Source organism: Oryctolagus cuniculus, chromosome 5 (assembly GCF_964237555.1).
Source record: "Oryctolagus cuniculus chromosome 5, mOryCun1.1, whole genome shotgun sequence".
NCBI lineage: Eukaryota > Metazoa > Chordata > Mammalia > Lagomorpha > Leporidae > Oryctolagus > Oryctolagus cuniculus.
The window spans coordinates 86,685,177-86,699,903 of NC_091436.1; the positions used below are offsets into that span (position 1 = coordinate 86,685,177).

General features: G+C 44.7%; 1 protein-coding gene across 8 annotated transcripts in view; it reads left to right on the forward strand.

Annotated features, from left to right (window-relative positions):
* The first annotated feature begins 7,600 nt into the window (after positions 1-7,600).
* SYNCRIP (synaptotagmin binding cytoplasmic RNA interacting protein) overlaps positions 7,601-14,727 on the forward strand; it is a 35,634-nt gene continuing 28,507 nt past the window's right edge. For 3 of the 8 annotated variants that reach the window (XM_070073816.1, XM_070073817.1, XM_008263174.4), the window contains exons 1-6: positions 7,601-8,043; positions 10,384-10,543; positions 11,277-11,395; positions 11,514-11,621; positions 13,895-14,008; positions 14,108-14,284. In XM_070073816.1, coding sequence (XP_069929917.1) covers positions 10,396-10,543; positions 11,277-11,395; positions 11,514-11,621; positions 13,895-14,008; positions 14,108-14,284 — 666 coding nt within the window. In that variant the 5' untranslated portion in view covers positions 7,601-8,043; positions 10,384-10,395. Of the gene's footprint in view, positions 8,044-8,850; positions 9,023-10,383; positions 10,544-11,276; positions 11,396-11,513; positions 11,622-13,894; positions 14,009-14,107; positions 14,285-14,727 lie in introns of those variants that run through there. The other 5 variants (XM_008263172.4, XM_008263173.4, XM_070073818.1 and 2 more) reach the window with 3 other exon arrangements.

Consider the following 14,727-nt stretch of genomic DNA (forward strand, 5'->3'; position numbering starts at 1 on the left):
AAATTTGTGTGCAGTTTTAAAAAAAGATTTATTTATTGTATTTGAAAGGCAGAGTGACAGGAGAGAGAGAATGAGAGAGGGAGAGAGAGAGGTATCTTCCATCTTCTGGTTCACTCTTTAAATGCTTTCAACAGTCAAGGCTAGGCCAGACTGAAGCCGGGAGACAAGAACTCCATTGGGGTCTTGCACTGAATGACAGGAACCCAAGTATTTGGGCTGACACCCACTGCCTCCCAGGTGTATGTATTATGGATTGGAAGTGCAGAGTAGCCAGAACTCCAAATAAGCACTCTGAAATGAGATGAGGATATCCCAAGAAGCAGTTCAACTTGCTACTGCCCAGCACCTGTCTCTATGTATAGATTTTTGAATAGGTTTATATTTTCAGCTCCTTTGAGTAAACACAAAGGAGTGTGATTACTAGGTTTTAAAATAATGGGATATTTAGTTTTGCAAGAAGCTGCCAAATGGTTATCCAGGGGGGCTCTACTATTTTGTATTTCTACCAGCAATAAGGAAGAGTTTCTTTAGCTCTATATATTTGCCAGCATTTACTGTTGTTGGTATTTTGGAGTTTTGCCATTCTAATAGGTGTATGGTAGGATGTTTTAATTCCCTATTGACATATGATATTGAATATCTTTTCAAATGTTTATATGCCTCCTGTCTTCTAATTTGGTGAGGTATCTGTTCAGAGCTTTCACCATTTTTTTTGGTTAGGTAGCTTATTTTATTACTGTTTTTTTAAATTAAAATTCATTTATTTTCATTTTATTTTAAAGGCAGAGAGAGAGAGAGAAACATCAAAATTGAGGTTGACAGATCTTCCTTCCATCTGCTGGTTCACTCCCCAAATGCTGGCAATTTGCCTGGGACAGATCAAAGCCAGGTGTGAGGATTCAGTCTTAGTGTCCTATGTGGATTGCAGGGCCTTTGTTCTCCACCTATCACCAGATGCCTTCCAGGGTGTGCATTAACAGGAAGCTGGAATCAAAAACAGAAGTGTGACTCCAACACTCCAACCCAAGCACTCCTATATGAGGATGCAGGCATCCCAAGTGGTATCTTAACTGCTGCATTGAACATCCACCCCTTATTGTTGAGCTTTAAGAGCTCTTGTATATTTGAAATATACCTTTTGTCAGATTTGTTTTTCAGATACTTTCTCTCATATTTTAAAAAAGATTTATTATAAATATAGAGAGAGATCTTTCATCTACTAATTAAATCCACAAATGTCCACATGACCTCAATGGCTGGGGCTGGGCCACGTGAAACCTGGAGCCTGGGACACCATCTGAGTCTAACACAAGAGTGACAGGGGTCCAAGTACTTGGGCTGTTTTCTACTATTTTTTGCCAGGCAATTGGCAGGGAGCAGGATTGGAAGTGAGCAGTTGGGATTTCCATGCAGTGGCTTAATCCATTAAGACACAGCACCATAAAAAGCCCGTAGAGCATTTCAGGCACAGAAAGCCAAGAAACTGTGGCAAAAAATGACCTACATGAAAGATCTCTGTGAGATCCTGATGGAATGAAAGGGCCGTCAAAGAAGGAGGTATCTTTCTCTGAAAGGAGGAGAGAACTTCCACTTTGATTATGGCCTTGTCTAAATAAGGCCAGAGTTTGTGAACTCAAGGAAGGCTTCTATAGCCTTGGCAGCTCATGACAATAGGAGCCTCGGGTGATCACTGATGTCATAAATAAGAGTGTCAGTTATCAAATCAACAACAGGAGTCATTGTGCACTTGCTCCCCATGTAGGACCTCTGTCCTTAATGTGTTTTACTATGAGAATTAATGGTAAAATTAGTCTTCAAACAGTACTTTATACTTTGTGTGTCTGTGTAAGTGCAAACTGTTGAAATCTTTACTTAGTATAGAGTTGATCTTCTGTATATAAAGATAATTAAAAATGAATCTTAATGAAGAATGGGATGGAAGAAGGAGTAGGAGATGGGATGGTTTGGGGGTGGGAGGGCGCCTATAGGAGGAAGAACTGCTATAATCCAAAAGCTATACTTATGAAATTTATATTTATTAAATAAAAGCTTTCTATATATAAAAAAACAGCACCAGCCCCATTTTCTCTCAATTTGTGGCTTCTCTTTTTATCTTGTTGGTAGTGTCTATCAGATAGAAGTTTTTAATTTTAACATTTTACATATTAACCTGTTTATTATTGTGAAAATGTTACCAAAAATTTTCTTGATTATTAGAATGACTGGATTGAATGATTTACATAGTCTCTTTCAATGATTAGTTTTTGTGGTTTATGGAAAGAATGATGTGTGCTGTGGATTTACCCCAAATGAATTGCTGGTTTCCCCTTCCTCCATTATAAAAATAAAAGTTGTTCACTGCATAAGGTTTAGAAAATGCAAAAAAGAAAAAATATGATTTAAAAACTGATGTGGCAGGCCAGCGCTGTGGCTCACTTGGTTAATCTTCCGCTTGCGGCCCCAGCATCCCATATGGACACCGGGTTCTAGTCCCAGTTGCTCCTCTTCCAGTCCAGCTCTCTGCTGTGGCCCGGGAAGGCAGTGGGGGATGGCCCAAGTGTTTGGGCCCTGCACCTGCATGGGAGACCAGGAAGAAGCACCTGGCTCCTGGCTTTGCATCGGCACAGCGCCGGCTGTGGTGGCCATTTGGGGAGTGAACCAACAGAAGGAAGACCTTTCTCTCTGTCTCTTTCTTTCTGTCTATAACTCTACCTGTCAAATAAAAAAAAAAAAAAAACTGATGTGGCATTAAGTAGGTGGAATAATTTTGGAGAAGAAATCCTATAGGCCTGCCTATATGCTTGCCCTTCATTAATTGCTAACCCACAGATTTCCATCTTTTCAGAATTTCAGAGGTCACATGGATGAAAAGACAGTAATGAAACAAAAAACTTTTTCATACATTAGTTTATAAATATTTATTATATGAAGAAACATATTATTTATACTTAATACAAAAAGCACTTTAGACATTAAAAAAAAACTTGTATCAACTGTATCATGGACAGTGAATGCGAGTACTGATTTTTCTTTTTTTTTTATTTATTTGACAGGTAGAGCTATAGACAATGAGAGAGAGAGACAGAGAGAAAGGTCTTCCTTCTGTTGATTAACTCCCCAAATGGCCGCTATGGCCAGTGCTGTGCCGAAGTGAAGCCAGGAGCCAGGTGCTTCTTCCTGGTCTCTCATGCGGGTGTAGGGGCCCAAGCACTTGGGCCATCTTCTACTGCTTTCCCAGGCCATAGCGGAGAGTTGGACTGGAAGAGGAGCAACTGGGACTAGAACCTGGTGCCCATATAGGATGCTGGTGTCACAGGCGGAGGATTAACCAAGTGAGCCACGGAGCCGGCCCCATGTTGATTTCTCAATATGCATACCAGGAATGCTATCCAAAATAAAATATCAATCTTTTGTTGTTGTTCCTATCACTGTTGTTTGATTTTTTTTTTTATTTGACGTAGATAGAGTATATCCTCCCATCCTGTGGTTCAATACCCAAATGCCAGCAATAGCCAGGGCTCTGGCCAGGCCAAAGATAGGATCTGGAAATTCAATCTAGGTCTCCTACATATGCAGTCAGAACCCAACTATTTGGACTTCGGCTCCCACATGGGAGACCTGGAAGAAGCTCCTGGCACCTGGCTTTGGATTGGACCAGCTCCTGCTGTTGTAGCCATTTGGGGAGTAAATTAGCAAATGGAAGATCTATCTTTCTCTGTCTCTCCCTGTCGCTATCTGTAACTCTGCCTTTCAAATAATAAATCTTTTAAAAAATTAAACTAGAAATGTAAAGCATGAATCAGAATTTTAGCCCATTTTTATTTTTTAAACATTTTATTTGAGAGATAGAGAGATTGAGAGCGTACTCCCTTTGCTGCTTCACTCCTCAAATGCCTACAACAGCTAGGGCTAGGCCAAGGCTGAAGCTGGAAGCTTCAATCCAGGTACCCCAGATGGGTGGCAGGAACCCACTTGCTTAAGCCATCACCTGCTGCCTCCCAGCATCTGCTTTGACAGGAAGCTGGAATAGGGAGTCAGAACTGGGAATTGAGCCAAGGCATTCTGATATGGCATTTTAAGTGTTCAGCCAAATGCTTGCCCCATGTTCAAATATTTTTAAGCACTGGCAAACTGAAGAAAAGGAGTTTAAAATAAAATTAAATAAATTATAAAATGTTTGAACTAGAAGAAATCTTAGAAATTATGCAACAAGGCACCTTTTATAAAGAAGTGGAAATTCTGAGATGTGAAATGATTTGTCCAAGCCTACACTATCCTTTAGCAGCAGACCTGGGATTAGAAGGTGTCATTGTCTCAGATTATTATCCTCTGGTTTAATTTAGCAAATATTTACTAAACATCAACTCCTGAGCTATATAATAAAGAGGATTAAGGGAAATAAATAGATATGTTTATTGAGCTCTTTCTTGTGCTAATTTTATTTTATTTGACAGGTAGAGCTATAGACAGTGAGAGAGAGAGACAGAGAAAGGTCTTCCTTCTGTTGGTTCACTCCCCAAATGGCCACCACAGCCGGCGCTGTGCCGATGCAAAGCCAGGAGCCAGGTGCTTCTTCCTGGTCTCCCATGTGGGTGCAGGGGCCCATCCTCCACTGCCCTCAGTCAGCAGAGAGCTGGACTGGAAGAGGAGCAACTGGGACTAGAACCCGGTGCCCATATGGGATGCCGGCACCGCAGGCAGAGGATTAACCAAGTGAGCCACGGCGCCGGCCCCTCTTGTGCTAGTTTTCATATACATTTTGATCTATCCCTGTGTGTGTGTGCATGCAGGCACACCCCTGTGTCATACTAAGTTAATCAACTGTTTTACTTTTATTTATTTTTGCATATTATTTGGATTCCTCATATTTTGGTAATAATAGTAGTTCTTGGACACAAGGCTGGAATAAGAAGTTCTGAAAGTTGGGGCCAGCACTGTGGCCAGTGCTTTAACAGCAAGCCTGAGGTGCTAGCATCCCATGTGGGTGCTGGTTTTGGTCCTGAGTGCTCCACTTCTGATCCAGTTCTCTACCAATGCACCTGGGAAATCAGCAGAAGATGGCCCAAGTGCTTGAGCCCCTGCACCCACGTGGGGGACCCAGAAGAAGCTCCTGGCTCCTAGCTTTGGATTGGCTCAGCTCTGGCCATTGTGGCCATTTGGGGAGTGAACCAGTGAATGGAAGACCTCTCTCTCTCTCTCTCTGTCTGTCTTTTTCTGTAACTCTTTCAATTAAATAAAAAAATAAATCTTTAAAAATAAAGTTCTGAAGGTCAGGAGAAAAATTACACTATTGTTTCATTCAAAAAGGTTTTAAATGGAGGGTCCAACTTTGTCACACAGTGGGTAAATCACTGATTGTGGTGCCAGCATCCTGTAATTGAGTGCTAGTTCAAGTCCTGGCTGCCCTGCTTCCCAGCCAGTTCCCTGCTTATGTGCCTGATAAAGCAGCTTCTGGAAAATGGCCAATGATCTGGGGCCCTGGCCACTCATATGGGAGACCTAGATGGAGTTTCTGGCTCCTGGTTTTGGCCTGGACCAACCCTGGCCATTGTAGCTATCCGGGGAGTGAATCACTGGATGGAAGATCTCTCACTTCCTCTCTACTACTCTGCTTGTTAAATAAATAAATGTATTTTTAAGGTGTCAAACAGAGAGCATTTTACTCACTGTTACTCAGGGCATCAGTGAGTTCTATAGGGCCTCAATGTGACCAAATGTTAGGAATGCTAAAATTGAGGGAAGACCAGCAGGAATGTGGCTTAAAAGAAGCTGGCAAAACAGGTGGGACAGATCTGGCATGGCCTTGTTAATTTGGGCTTTTCTAAATTCATTGGGACCAATGAAGGTTTTTGGTTTGCTTGTTTTAAACAGGGCTGGAATTTTGGTATATTTTTATTTTTTTAGATTTTAAATTTTATTCATTTGAAAAGCAGACTTGGGGGGGGGTCTTCTATCTGCTGGTTCACTCCTCAAATGGCCACAATGGCCAGGACTGGGCCAGGCAAAAACCAGGAACCTGGAGCTTCCTCTGGGTCTCCCACATGGTTACAGGAGCCAAGGACTTGGGTTATCTTCTGCTGCTTTCTTAAGCACATTAGCAGGGAGCTGGATTGGAAGTGGAACAGCCAGGCCTTGAACCAGCACCTGTGCAGGATGCTGTCATCCTGGGTGGCAACTTTACCCACTTCAACACAATGCTGGCCACATCATTAAAGCATTTTAAGTTGATTCCCCACATACTCTTATTTGTGAGAGACAAAGGGAGAGAAACTTGAATGTTGAATAGATTAGGAGAACTGCAAGGGTGTATGAATCAGGATGCTATATCCTATATACCATCTATACCACCTATACAGATCACTAAGGCTTTGTCTGAGAGGTTGCAATAATGGAGAGAACTGAAGATATGTTTGGGAGACAGACTTGTCAGAACCCTATGAATGATATGACAGTGGGGAAAATGAAGTGTCCAGAATGACTTGTTCACTGTCAGTTATGTTGCTAGAAACATTTGGATGATGCTCACAGAAATGAGACTTCTGGAGATAGAAAATTTTGGAGATCAGGTGCTCAGTTTCTTGAAATTATACTTTTGAGAGTCAGAGAATGCACAAAAAGGTGTAGGGAATGGTTAGAGGAAGGAATTAGAGGTCAGAGAAGAGACAGAGATTTTTAACTTGGGAGTCTTTGATAGCCTAGGTAGAGACACATTCTTTTAAATAGTTTTTTGCTTATTTATTTAAAAGGGAGAGTGAGTAAGCGAATGAGAGAACAAGAGAGATCTTCCATCTGCTGGTTCACTCCCCAAATAACAGCCAGGGCATGGCCAGGCTGAAGCCAGGAGCCCAGAACTCCATTTGGGTCTCACACGTGGGTACTGGGAACCCAAGTACTTGAGCCATCATCCACTACCTCCCAGGTACTTAAGCAGGAAGCTGGACTGGAAGCGCAGAGTAGCTGGGACTCAGGCACTCTGATATGGGATAAGGGCAATGCAAGTGGCAGCCTGCTGTGCCACAAAGCTTGCCTCTAGACATAAAAAAAAAAAAAAAAAGATTTGAAAGGCAGAGTGACACACACACACACACACACACACACACAGTATTCAGCCACTAAGTATTTCGTACTTGACCAAGTCACTTATAGAAATAATCCGGCATTTTATGTGGCTATACACTTTGAAGAATGCTTATCTAACTTTTCCTTAAACCACTGATTTGTTATCATAGCACAGAGCTCATTTGAGGAACCAGTAAACTCTAGAAAATAAGCTTTTCAACCAAAAGGATATTGCTACTATTTTTCATTACAGCTGCATTGGATAAAATCAGTATCCATATCGCGTTTGAAATTCAAATGCCTTTGTCTTTCTTGTACCTAGTAAATGATTACAAAGGAAATGTCACTTCATGTAAGTCAGTTGCCACGATTTTTTCAAAAGAAACATATCTTCCTCACAGTTGTCCTAACCACGCAGCTTTGTGCTGCTTCAAGTTGCTCAAACTGAGCCGGGAGGAAGCCCTTAACTGCTTAAAAGGCCAGGGACAGAAACGGAGTATTGCACAACCCTCCACGACCGCGCGGCTTCGCTTCCAAATCTGGCCTTCGTATCATCCCAAGGCGGGAGCCGTTCGTCGCTCCACAGGCGGCAGCCCCGTTCTCCCCTCAATAGCAGCTGGGGTTTCCTCGTCCGAGCTTGGGGCGCCCCTCCCTTCGCCCAAGGTCCTCCTGAAAGCCGAGCCGCGCTGGCGCGGGGCCGGCGAAGTGGGGCGGGGGGGATCCCTATTGTCCAGCTGGGGAAACCGGGTCTCCCCGGGGCGACTCCCGCAGCAGAATCCCACCGGCCCGGGGAACCGAAGGTCCACGGGTCTCCGCGCCGCTCCCCTCCCCCGCGGCCCCATTGTCTGACTCGCCCCGCCCCGGGGGACACGTGCGCCTGCAGCTTCCCGAGCGAGGAGAGCGCGGGGCGGCGGCGGCAGCGTGGACACCGCTTGGAACGGCTACGCGGCGGCTCCGTGGGCGGGGGCCGGCGCGCACGGACCGGTGGGTGCTCTCCCCGGAGCTGCGGTCTCGCACCGCGCCCCCTGCCTCGTCGGCCCGGGACCTGGCAGGCGTGGAGCGGACGGCGGTGGGGGTGGCGTGCGCGTGGTGCGGCGGTGGGGGTGGGGCGGGGCGGGGTGGGGAGATGCCTGTCTCCTGACAAAGGAGAACGAGTGGGACACGCTGAGCCGGCCCGCCCCGCCTGGAGGGGAGCGGGAGGGGGAGTGTCGCGAAGGGAAGGGGCGGGCCTTTCATTCACTCTCTGCCCCTCGGCCGCCGCCGGAGCGGAAGGGCGGGGTCTCGCGCTCCCCCGGAGTGAGGAGCTGGGGAGGCGGCGCGGCGTGGGGGCGGAGCCCGCGGGCGCGCGTCCCGAGGCGTAGGCTACGTCGTCACGTCAGCGCGGGAGAGAGAAAGAGAGGAGCCGACTCGGCAGGGACTGGGGGACGGGGCCGAGAGAGCGAGAGAGGGAGGGAGTGAGCGAGCGTGCGAGCGAGTCAGCGAGAAGGGGCAAGGCGGCCACTCGTGCCTGAGGGACCGCAGACGGGAGTGGGGGCGGCGGGGGGAAGGAACACAGAGGGAAGAAGAAAGGCCGAGAGGAGAAGGCGGCCGGAGGCGGCGGCGGCGGCTGCTGCTGCTGCTGCTGCTGCTGCTGCGGCGGCGGCTGCTGCTGCTGGTGGTGGTGGTGGTGGTGGTGATAGGGGAGAAGGAGGAGCAGGCGGAGGGCAGGGGCTGAGTGAGTGAGTGAGAGAAGCGGACGCGCGAGGGAGGGGAGGGAAGGGGGGGGTCACGCGGGGGCGCGCGCGCGCACCGGGAGCGCGCTCGGAGGCGAGTGGAACTGGATCGGGTTTGCTGCCAGCGGCGTGAGCTTCGGCCGCCATTTTACAACAGCTCCACTCGCGCCGGACACAGGGAGCAGCGAGCACGCGTTTCCCGCAACCCGATCCCCTCGGACAGGATTCCTCGGCCACAGCCCAACGGGGAGGTAACGACCGCTGGGATCCGGGTCTGGGAGGGGAGCTCCATGACATTGTGGAGCGAGCTGGGGGAGGGCGGCGCGGGGAGAAACCGGCTTTTCTGGAAAATGGATTCCAAGGGGTAGAGGAGCACGTTGACTGGGGCTGCCAGGGAGTAGGCCGCGGTCCGCGCCGACACTTCCTCCTCTCCATGTGCTGCCGCCGTTCGGGCTTTGTCTGCGGCGCCCCGGGAGGAGGCGCCTCCGCAGCCCCGTGGCCCGCGCGGACCGCGAGCGGCCGCGGAGTTGGTGCTGTCGTGGCCATCGCCGGGGCGCGGGAGTGGGCGGAGAGGAGCAGGTCCTGTCCCGCAGCCGTGTGGTGGGCTTGGGCGGTGCTGGGGTCCCGCAGGCGTAGGGCTGTTCGAGGAACGCCCTCACGCAACCGGCTGGTCGGCCCCAGCGCCGCAGTCACTGCACTGAGGGGCGAGGGGTGGGGGCTTTGCCCCGCGCGCCGCAGGTCACGTCTCGGCCGGGCTGGCGGCCCGGGGGTCGCCCGCGTCGGGGAGAGCCTGGGGCGGAGGGCCATGTGTCAAGGCGGAGACGGCGGCGCTGGGGGGGCGGGGAGAGCCTGTGGCCTGGCGCCGCCGCGGCCGCGGTGTTGAGGGGCGAGGTTGTGCTGCTGCAGCTTTCTGGGGGCTCCGACCGCGGCTTCGGGTTGATGTTGGGAGCCGGTGACGGTCGTCTTGGCCTGGGACTCGGTGGGATTCCGTTGAAGGAAGTTGTAGGACATTTGAAGGCGCAGAGCACGTGTTTCCAATGGGCTCCTGGCGGCCGCAGTGGTGAGGCTGCTGCTTTGGGTGCGGAGTCGGGGGCGGGCTTTGGGGTGCGGGGGGTGAAGGGTGGAGAAATTGGGTGGTGGGAAGGTGGCTTGTGTGAGCGCTTTGTTCTTCACTGGCTGTTGTTACTGATATCCATAATCGGCAGGCGGGAAAAGCGCGCACTTTTGGGGGTTTATCTTGGAGAGGGACGAGCCCAGCTTTTTTCCACATACACACATCTTATTCTTGGTGTGGGCACAGCTGCATGTGGCCGGCTGGCTGGCTCGTCTTCGTGCTGATTGGGCTTCATTTGTAATAGGGCATTTCCTAGGGAGTGTTAGCAGGTGAGTCAGGGGTGGTGCTAAGGAAGAATATAGTGAATCGGTCCTTCTGTGCTCCGCGCACCAAATCTGGCTTGTCAGGTGTTAGTGACTTTAAAGTAGGGCTTCTTTAAAGGGAGGCACAGTCTGGTTAGTGTAGTAAATGGTAGAGAAAGTAAATATTGGGGCTCTCATATTGTCCTCTATACTTTTTGAAGATCCTAGTTTAATTTTGCTTATTGCGTTTGAACAGATCTCTGGAAACATGGCTACAGAACATGTTAATGGAAATGGTACTGAAGAGCCCATGGATACTACTTCCGCAGTTATCCATTCAGAAAATTTTCAGACATTGCTTGATGCTGGTTTACCACAGAAAGTTGCTGAAAAACTAGATGAAATTTACGTTGCAGGTAAGAACAAACACTTGCAAAATTACATATGAAATTTTACTATTGGATTTCTGGCTTTGAGCTAAAATAGCAACTTTTTGTGGTTTCCAATAAGTGTGGGAACTGGAGTTTGGTCTTGTGATAGTCGGTTAATTTGGGTTTGAACTAGAGGTTAAGGTGTGTAGATGGGGGGATGAAGGGAGGGTTAGGAGCTGAAGGCTGGCTGCCTGATGGATAAGTACATGACACTAGCAACAGCTGTTAAAAGTTGGGAGCAGGCCATGTGGTGTTTTTTTTTTATTGGTATTTTTATAGTAGGGTTCTTGTTAAGTAGTTTGGTAACTGTAGACTTGTTCTCTTGTCTTGGAGTGGCTGTTACTTTTTCTAGTGGTATTTGAAATTGAGTAGATTCAGTTGTCATGGTCGGTAGTTGGTTGATCGTAGGTGTTGTAAATCTATGTAGTTACTATAGAAATACTGTGGTGTTCAGAACTATCCAACTTGGACACAAAGATGTAAAAGAAGTTAACTCATGAGTATTTTAAGTGTGGTTGAGAGACCTTATTTAGTTTAGGGATGCAGTTCAGAATGGCAAAAATTGTGTTTTTCATTATGCAGATAAGGGGGATAGAAGAATTGTTAGTTGGCACACATGTACCCATATTGGCCAACATGGTCTTTTCTGGGAACAAAAAAAAAAAGCTTTCCCCCAAATATAAATGTCATTAACTAATTTCGTTTTTTTCTTCTCTAGGGCTAGTTGCACATAGTGATTTAGATGAAAGAGCTATTGAAGCTTTGAAAGAATTCAATGAAGACGGTGCATTGGCAGTTCTTCAGCAGTTTAAAGACAGTGATCTCTCTCATGTTCAGGTAATATTAATGTAGTGTCATTGTGAAGAGAATTGAAAAATTTGAGTACTTTTGATCTGCTTTGTTTTATTAGCTGCAGATATGATAATTTAAATATGAATGGGAAATGTCTTTACAGAACAAAAGTGCCTTTTTATGTGGAGTCATGAAGACTTACAGGCAGAGAGAAAAACAGGGGACCAAAGTAGCGGACTCTAGTAAAGGACCAGATGAGGCAAAAATTAAGGTAAGTCTTTAAAACTCCCTTAGTTTTATGGTTCTTTTAACTACTTTTTGTAACTTTGATAAATGTTCTTGGGGTGTGAACTTTATATGACTATTTCTAAAATGTTGACACAATTTAGTCATCTTTTCTAGTTTTTGAAGTTGTCTGCCTTTAAATTATTCTTAAGACAATTTGCTGTTTTTTCAGTTTATCTTACTTAGCTATTGATGATTAAATTTGTGTTAGTATTACAGATAAAACATTTAAAGAAGTAGGTCCATTCTATTACTAGGTACTTTTTGGAAAAGTAAGTCTAGGATATTGTCAGTTAAATTGAAGTGGGAGGGAATCAGTTCATTTCATAGTGGTGGAGTGTGGAGTGTGTACTTTATTAGCTGGCTGCTTTTCTTAGAAATCTAGAACTCCAATGCATTTAGAATGTAAACACTGCTACCTTCCTTTTGGATTAGTATGGTTTATTAATGTTTAATTCTAAAAGCAGTAATCAGGTTGTTTAGTGTGGAAATACAAATGAGAGAACAGACTGGGAGTGGAAGAGTTTTGGTTTGTTCTAAGGTTCTATGGCAAAATGCCTCAAATTCAGCTACATTTTGATTTTGTTGGTGAGTTTTTTAGCTCGTAGAAAATATTGTGATCATGTTAGTTTTTAACCTGCTGCTCTTGATAGTATGCCAGTGTTCTTCAGTCAAGAGTTAAAGCCCAAGAAAATCAGTTAAGGACATGGGTTGGTTTAATGATAGGGGATGAGGGTAGCTTAGAATATTGGAATATGGAAGTTAGCTGTTAATGTCAACCATGAGACTTTCAAAGATCTGATTGAATGAATTATGAATCTAGTTTTTCCATAGACAGGGGGAATTGTACCTGTTGTAATGATGTCAGTTGTTACTAAATCTACATCTGAAAGACTTTTAATAAACAATTTAGTTTATGGGGCTTTCAGTTCTGTTTTTGGAAGGGAGCAGCTTAAATGCTTAATGGGACTGAAATTGTGGCAAGAAGGCATAGAAACATTTTTATAGGGAATTTGATAGAAGGGATAAGTTTCTTGTTATGGGTTCAACAGAGTTGGTATTTGGGTCATAGGAAGATAAAGGTAAAAAAAATCATAGCACAGATTATGCATGAGAAAAAGGAAAGATGAGCCATTTAATGATTTAGTTTATCTGAAGGGAAATTAGTTTTTAGTTTGTTACATAGTTTTGCAGTCATACTTGGGTGTCATAGAAAAATGGCTTTTAGAACAGTGTATCTTTCTGTGAACATTTCTATTAGAAAGTTTAGAAAAGTTTTTATGAATACAGTGTTTTTTCATAAATATTTAATGTACTTTGAATGGAAGCTGTTTAGATTCTGTTTAGTCATTTATTTTCAGAGACTAAGGTGACCTTAGATCATTTAACAGTGCTTTGATAAATTTTGTCATGTGGCTTCTGTTAGTCTTATTTCAGAATTTGCTAGTTAATTAATGGATTGGTTTTATTTTGAAAACTGATTTTGCACTTTGTGGTTGAGATGGCAGAGAAGAGGAATAATTCTTGACACTTTTGGTAGGGTAACAGATTACTTTTAAAACTTCTGCCTATAGTGGATAAAGAGAAAATCCTAATGTTTTGAGTAAATATTGTGTAAATTTTAACAATGCACTTTTAGGGAGATAAAATGTAGCAGTTATGTCACATTGTTGCAATTTCATGAAGTTTTCAAAGTTATTTTGGCTCTATATTTTCTGAGTAACCCATGCTGTCCTGTGAAGCATGGTACTTTAATGTCAGATAATAAGGTGGTTTTTCCTGTAGATCCCAAGTTTCTAGACTTGGTTGAGGAGTGTAATTTCTTCAAAGTTGACAAAATGCCCAGAATGGCAGTGTGCACCCTGGAGTTGGGTGCAAGGAATTTATTCTGTAAGAAATTCAGATTTGGGAGACACACAGCCAGAGCAGTTGGATTTTTTGGGGAGGTATTGGCAAAGTAGATACACCCTATCTTGAAAGTTGCTGGTGAATTGATCTTAATTTTTCCCTCAGTGACCATTGCTCAATAAATAATTACAGACTAGAAAATGATTTGAACAGGACACTAAAATTTTGACAGTGAGTTAGAGGTGTAATCAGTGCGCATAAAAGGGAAAATTCTGAAACACAGAGACCTGTTCATGGGAGATAATTGCTAAGATAACTGTAAAGATTTTTAACAAGATGGATTTTTCACTGTTAAATGCATGGGTGTGGCCTTGTGAATTCAGTGTATTAATGATATTTGAACTTTTTAAGGCACTCTTGGAAAGAACAGGCTACACACTTGATGTGACCACTGGACAGAGGAAGTATGGGGGACCGCCTCCAGATTCCGTTTATTCAGGTCAGCAGCCTTCTGTTGGCACTGAGGTAAAGAAACTAAAAACTTGCACCTTTTGCAATAAAAGCATGGGTATCTCATTTCCTAAAGAAATTCTCCATGGTTTTCACTTCATATTTAATTTACAGATATTTGTGGGGAAGATCCCAAGAGATCTATTTGAGGATGAGCTTGTTCCTTTATTTGAGAAAGCTGGACCTATTTGGGATCTTCGTCTTATGATGGATCCACTCACTGGTCTCAATAGAGGTTATGCGTTTGTCACTTTTTGTACAAAAGAAGCAGCTCAGGAGGCTGTTAAACTGGTAAGCCTTTTTTTTCCCACTTCAATATTCATATTCACTGTGTTTAATGCCATGTTTTTTCTTCCCTGTGCTTAAGAGTTTACCAAATATTTCTTGAACTGCTGATTCAGTGTTGTCTTTCACTATGTAAACACTGCAACAGTGTTCTTTGCAAGTATAATTGATAGGATTCATGATCTATAAGGTAATGTTCCTGATTCTTGAACTTTCTGGCTTAGTGATTTGTTTAAATTTATAGGAATGTGAAACAGTTTAAGAAAGTAACTATGATCTCCCATAATTTTCGGACACACCTGGGCCATCCATTTTTTTTTAAATAGTCCACAAAGACATGATAAATTCTTGGTTAATTACGAATTTTGTGGTGAGTGGCAATAGGACATAGTTATTTCCAGTTTTTGTGTTTTTTTTTTTTTTTTAAACACTTAAAGTAACTTCTTCCA